The sequence below is a fragment of the Cariama cristata genome, unplaced genomic scaffold (genome assembly GCF_000690535.1).
Source record: "Cariama cristata isolate BGI_N322 unplaced genomic scaffold, ASM69053v1 scaffold280, whole genome shotgun sequence".
Taxonomy (NCBI): Eukaryota; Metazoa; Chordata; class Aves; order Cariamiformes; family Cariamidae; genus Cariama; species Cariama cristata.
Window position 1 is genome coordinate 27,454 of NW_009596125.1, and position 6,998 is coordinate 34,451.

Consider the following 6,998-nt stretch of genomic DNA (forward strand, 5'->3'; position numbering starts at 1 on the left):
CAGTTGTTGTCATCCTGATTTTGTCTTACAGCTGGAATTACCATAAGCGTATTACCCAAGTGCTGTTAGTTACCCGTCCTCTTCACCTCACCGACCATATGTTCCGTGCTGCAACCAGCAGCAGTTTAACCATAGCCTGAGGCTGTTTTACAGTCTATCAACTCACCTCTTCATATAAAGAGGTAGTCAGGCACACCTTTGCTAAGGAGGCAAGTCATGCTTCAGTTGTGGCCAAGAAGATGAAGACTGCAGTTGGTCAGATGCATGAGTTATGACAAACAAGGACTCCTCAGTTTGCATGTGATCCAAGTTTATCAACAAATTTTCAGTATGCGGAAGTCCAGGGAAAGGAGTTTGGCACTAATAGAAAACAAGACCTTAATAAAAGGAGCTAAAGATCCTGTGATGTAATGCTGGAGAGCAGCTGTCTCTTTAAATGGAGGCTACAGACCTCAGATGTTCCTGTTCTCCCTGTGCTCATAAGGCAATACTTTGTCTTTCTAAATTTATCTGATACTGATTTCAGAAAAAAGTCTCACAACAAAATTGGGAAAAAAAAATAATCCATGTCTATATTATTTGAACAACAACAACAACAAAAGGCCTGCAGTGCAAGAGGGGTAGTAAATCAGAGCAAAGTAGCAAATGCAAACCCGTGATGCTGGAAGAAGCGCGACTGCTGTAAGTTGTAGTAAGAGAGCATGTTGCAGAGAACCACTTTCAGCCATAAAGTTGACCTGCTGAAGAAGAAAAACAAGCAAAAGAGGCAACCAAAACAGTGCAGGAATATTTTTAAAGGATTCTAAACAAAGAGGAAACACAAGGTAAAGAAAAGAGAGTGCATTTAACCTGTAACGAAAACCATAACTCAAACATCTTGAACAATATGACAGCGTAAAACAACAAAAAAATAACTGGAAACAATAGTTACCCGTCCTTTAAAGGGATGTCAATGGACAGTCAATAAATTTGTACCTTAAAGAAGTCCAGATACTACCTTCTCTGTTGTATGCTGAATTCAGAATTTTAGTTTAATTCTGACACCCACAAGAATTTAAAATCATGTATAATTTCAAACAATGTAATATTCAGAGTTGATTTTAAAGTTGTGGTCCAGATTTTCTACTGTAGTATGCAGGCAGTGAAACTATGCTGAATCATGCCATACAAAGACCAGCTGAAGGCATTGTAATGCTGCTGTATGTTAATCCTTCTTTTATTTATGACACTTGGAATTTTTTTAATATTCCTGTTGAACAAGTATTATTTTGTGAGAATTTTTGTAACTAGATTTGATCTGCTTAAGCACTGTCTCTTTCATTTTCAGTTGAGTATATACTAACCATTTAAAAATGTCTTTGTTATTTTGCTTATGGTAAGAGGAATTTATTTTTTCTAGTTCAAAGTATCCTGAAGTTTTCTGATGCATAACTCTTTCTGCCAGTGTCTAGAAACTCTTTTGATTCCATTCTTCCATACCAAAAGATTTTAACCTGCGTTAACAAAGTGTTTCATGTACAAATCAAAGCCAAATCAAATCAAATGTCACTCATTTTCGCTGTCACTCCAGCTCCCGTTTATTCCTGTGCTGTATGTGGTCTGTGTCCAAAGTGTGAACTCTCCAAGACAGGAACTGGGTTGGGCTTGTATTTTTGACTCTGGTTAATACTCTGAGGTTCTGATTAACAATTACGGTCCCCAAGAATAATCTCACAACACAGCTGAATTATTTCCATATTCTTGGGGTATCCCGCGAATTTGTGGAATAATTACTACCAGCCCTTTAGAACAGGAGTACTGGAATATCTGTCCCAGTATTGTGTCTTATTAGGGTGCAAAAATGACTGAGCTATTCATCTTGGGAAATGAACACAAAGATTACTAATGATTATTAAAGAGTTTGGATGCATCCAGTCATTTTTATCAGAAATATATGACTAGCTATTAATTTTCCTGCTGTCTGTTGTCCTGCTGTACTGATTTTATTTCTTTTCATGTATTTACAAACTCTATCTTTAAAATATTGTTGTGCACCTTTGAGTACTAAAGCTGCGGTCGTAATCATTATGCCTTCGTCAGGGATAACATCTATACTGCCTCTGATAGAAGCTGAAATTCCACTGGATAATGTAGAAAACTCATTTAATTTGGAGCTTCAGTTCTGAGACCACAAGCTAGCCTGAGCTGTGGGCAGGGACTTGCAGGGCAGTCTCACTGCCCGGTTTGCAGCCGCGGTGGTCGCCCAGCGCTAAGCTTTTCAGGGCTGCCCTCTTCCAAGAAAACAAGTCAGGTGGGAGCCTCCTCCTCGCTGTGCTCCCAGCAGCGCAGGGCGTGAAGAAGATCACTCCACCCTCGCTATTAACAGAAGGAAAGCTTCATTTTTTACACGGCTAAAGGTCAGGGAGGGTTCCAAGCAAACGCTTCATTTCCCCCCACAGGGTAGGGATGATCTGAGGGATGGATATTTCAGTGCTGCTGTTGGCTGCTACAGAAGGAGGAAACCTGCAGCTTCTGTAGCTGGGTTTTATTACAGATAAAGACGCAGCTGCAGCAGGAGGGAGGCGGGAGGCTGCTGGCAGAGAGGGGCAGAAGTTGCTCTAAGAGATTTTCTCGCATCATCCCTGTGCCTACATTCACTGCACAGCGCTAAACTTTCCTCTGACCAAAACTTTGTTTCCTGGACTATTACTGGAAAGCAGAAGGATGGAGAGTTTGTTCACACTTCTGTTGGAGACAGCAAATTTCTCCTTTTAATTCTGAATATTATTTGCAGGTTAGAAATTCCAGTATTATGCAATATTATTTTTGGTACTGAGAGAGGAAAAATGAATGCGTTCAGAGCACTTGAAAATGAGTCGCTGTTGTCCAATTCCTCTGGTCCTGCCAGATGGGATCCCTTCCGTCGTCCCTTGGACTCCGTCCAGCCCTGGCACTTCAGGCTTCTAGCAGCAGTAATGTTGGTGGTGACCTCCCTGTCGCTTGCTGAGAACCTGGCTGTAATCCTGGTAACCTTCAAGTTCAAGCAATTGAGACAACCTGTCAATTATGTTATAGTCAATTTGTCTGTGGCTGATTTGCTGGTCTCGCTGACTGGTGGTACCATCAGCTTTTTAACCAATCTAAAAGGGTATTTTTATTTGGGATACTGGGCTTGTGTACTGGAAGGATTTGCCGTCACATTTTTTGGTAAGCTTGATTCGGTTTGTAGTTGTTTGTTCTTTTCCTTCAGCTTCCTTCAGTGTATTCTACTAACTATCCGGCAGCTTCCCAAGTCACTGACTTTGCATGCCTTTGAAATCACTGGTTCTTTCCCCAGTTACATATATTTTGTAGTGGGTCTCATGTCTGGGTGAATAACATATATCACTGTCTCTGTCATATATCAGTGGCTTGTTGCACGTATACTGATCGTTGAATATGTTTAATATAATGAGAAAAAGCTTGCTAATACAATAACAGCATTGTGGGGGTTTTGGTAAAACAACGTCAGGAAAAAATTCACTATGTCTAACTACTTTCAAGATTTGTATTTAGATGTGTGCATATATGGATAAATAAGAGAGAGAGAAAGAGTGAATGGCTGTTTTTAAACTGTGGAAAATATCAGGGCATGGAACATCTTCTGTTAGCTACCTTCCAGTGGTTCTGAGGAACCACAACACATCTGTAACAGTCACTCCGCACACCAGCATCTTTTTGTGGTTCTTTTTCTTGGCTTTGTTTTACTAACTACACAAAAAGTATTAGAAGTACTCTAAAAGTACTCACCACATAGTTCCCTGTGTAAATGTGCAGAATAAATGGGAAATGAGGTTAAATTGGGGCATATTCTTACTTGAGAAAAAGACATTCGTTCCTGCCTCCCTGTTTCTGGAGCTGCACAGTAAAGACAGCCTTCTAACTCTGGTCACAGCTCTAAATCAAACACATTGCTGATCCTCAGCCTGAAACCGAGTCCCACAGTTACTCTCAGCCTGGTTAAGCTATGCAGAGGGAATGTCGGTGAGGGACAATGCTACTAAATCAGTTTGTGGCATGTAAGCCGTGTCCCGTGGCAAAAGATCAGGCTATTTCAAGACTTTGTTGGCCAGCCAGGTGATATGTGCCTTATAAACTGATAATTTGATGTTGTGGGCAGCTGTCTGTAGGTTCTTGCAAAGCCAGTGTTTTGAAGACATGTCTTAATTTGTTAATTTGGAAGCTACACATAATTTGCAGCTTTTCAGAGTAGAACCGAGTGAAAAAAAGAGGTCATCATCAGTTATACTGCCCGATTAGCTGCTTAGTTTTGTAGTCATTATACTGTAGACTGACAAACATGAAAATGTCATGCTCTTAATAAATATTAGAATAATGCACATAAATTGCACATCCTTTCATAATTTGGGCAGATAGAAAAGGCACCTGATGTGGTGGGTGGTCAAACACTGGAACAGGTTCCCCAGAGTGGTTGTGGAATCACCATCTGTGGAGAGGTTCAAAATCCAACTGGACTTGGTCCTGGACAACCTGCTGTGTCGACCATGCATGAAGGCGTTGAACTAGATGATCTCCAGAGATGCCTTTCCACCTAAACAATTCTGTGATTCTGTGATGTGGGATGGTGTTTTGCTTTTCAGTGAAGCTACACAATTTTTGATGCTGTCTGTGTTTTCTTACTATAGGCATTGTTGCTCTCTGGTCTCTTGCTCTGTTGGCTTTTGAGCGGTACGTTGTGATCTGCCGCCCACTGGGAAATAGGCGCTTGAGGGGGAAACATGCAGCCCTAGGTATTGCCTTTGTGTGGACCTTTTCCTTCATTTGGACCATTCCACCAACAATGGGTTGGAGCAGTTATACCACCAGTAAGATTGGAACTACTTGTGAGCCTAACTGGTAAGGCCACTCTTGTGGAGTAGGGTAAAGAAACGAAACATGCAGCTCAGGATGTTTTGAGGCAGGAATTTAAAGGAAAGGTTTAAAAATTATCTACATCTCCGCAAAAATGGAGGTAAAGACAGTTTTAACAAAACTGAGCAAAATTTGCCAAGAACAGATTTAAAAAAAAAAATTCTAAAGGGAGGAGCTTCCATCTCTCATGAAAATAACCATCCTATACCTTACGCTTTTTGTCAGGATTCAAAGAGGACGGAGAGACAGATTTTTCAGAAGACTGGGCAAAGCCCTGAGCAATCTGACCCCATAGCTGACTCCACTTTGAGCAGGAGGTTGGACTACATGTCCCTTCCCACCTGAACTGTCCCACAGATACTGTGCCTATGGTCAGAGGACCCTGTCCTAGACCACGGCCAGGAGATGGCCCGCAACTCCATGTGGTGGTATGACTAGAGTTGTAAAGGCGCACCTTGAATAAAAACTGTTGACAAAAATACTAGTGACAGCTTTGAAGAGCACAAGTTAATACTTCAAGAAAATAATAAGAACACATATTAGTAATATATACATAACTTATTTTGTGTTTTACATAGGTACTCAAGAGCTTATACTGACCATACGTACATTATTGCATTCTTCACCACCTGTTTTATAGTGCCTTTATCAGTGATTTTGGTATCCTATGGAAAACTGATGCAGAAGCTAAGAAAGGTAAGAAGCAGCACTTATAAGTAAACTTTTAAAATGCGTATGTATGTGAACATTTGGAATTTTTGTGTTTGATTTTCTATCAAGATTGGACATAAGCAGATCAAATTTCCAGGCAGCAAATGCACTCAGTTATCATCCCTTGTTATAGAATTATCCTTACACACAGAAATTCATGCTATGGTTAGAAATGATTTTTTCAAAGCATGCAGTTTGCATCACTTACCAGCACATCTCATTAGCCAAACATCATGCAAATGAAAGAACATCTGCCTCACAAATAAAGAAACTGAATGACCCAGTATTGATTTATTTACAAGTGTACTTCAATTCAGTCACATTTCTTAAGGCTTAAACTAGGTAAATCAGAATGTAGCTTTAAATGACTGCATTTAAATTTTAAGTGTGCTGGCTAATACTCTATAAGAGTTATATGCAGAATAAGATGTAGCATTTGTAAATAATGTAACACTGTTTAGTAAATAAAATATGAGATTGTCCAGGAACATTTAAAAGACTTGAGAAAAGCTTTTGAATTTTATTTAATGATTATGTTGACCTAATCCAACAGAGAAGAGTGAAAAAGAAGACAAAAGAATAGGAAAATTCCTATTTGGGGACAATATTTTGAGATAGTATTGTGATTTCTATTAACTGCAAAGCTGGCTTGTCTTCTTGCTTCAGTAATAAATTCAGTAAATTTCTTCAAGTCACTGAAGTTTTTAACGTGTTTGGGATAGTCAAATGCTTGCATTTATTTGGAGTGTCATTTTTTTCTAAGTAAAAACAAAACAGAAGGGAAATGCAAAAAATATCTTATTTTCCCATTAGAAAATACAGATTGGAACATGCATACTTCAGGTGACCTTCCTCTAAACGGATTTTTTCCTGATTTCTGCCGGGATGCATTTAGGGTAGAGAAGGTTGAATGGCTGGGAGAGGTTGATGTCAGTGTTAAACACGAGAAGTTTCCCAGGCTGAATGTGAACTGCAGCTCAGGTGCATTGCTGCTGGCAGCGCTCATGGCGAGGTCGCAGAGCGCCTGTCGGTGCGAGGGGGGGGACGTGAATTACAAGATATGTAGATGCTTGAAGAAAATCATTGTTGATAGCTAAGGCTCTCGTAAGATGACTTGTAAACCTATGGTTCTGTTATTCTGAATATCCAGACTTTTTATTAGCATTTTGTTTTTCCCTGTTCTAACCTCCCTGCCAGGGGAATGGAGTGAAGAGGGAGAGCCCAGACCTCGCCGCTGCTGAGGCGGCCCTCTCACTGCTGCCCAGGAGGGCGAGCGCTCCAGGGGAAAGGAGCTCTGCCACTTGCCTTGGAGGGGAGGTCAGCCACCCCACACCAGCCGCCTCGAGGGGCTCCCGCTCCTGCCCGGGGCCCGTGCGGGGGGGGGCCTGCACAAGGGC

General features: G+C 40.9%; 1 protein-coding gene across 1 annotated transcript in view; it reads left to right on the forward strand.

Annotated features, from left to right (window-relative positions):
- The first annotated feature begins 2,825 nt into the window (after positions 1 to 2,825).
- LOC104165006 (vertebrate ancient opsin-like) overlaps positions 2,826 to 6,998 on the forward strand; it is an 8,082-nt gene continuing 3,909 nt past the window's right edge. Inside the window, exons 1-3 of the mRNA XM_009704515.1 lie at positions 2,826 to 3,186; positions 4,665 to 4,875; positions 5,469 to 5,586. Coding sequence (XP_009702817.1) covers positions 2,826 to 3,186; positions 4,665 to 4,875; positions 5,469 to 5,586 — 690 coding nt within the window. The remainder of the gene's footprint in view (positions 3,187 to 4,664; positions 4,876 to 5,468; positions 5,587 to 6,998) is intronic.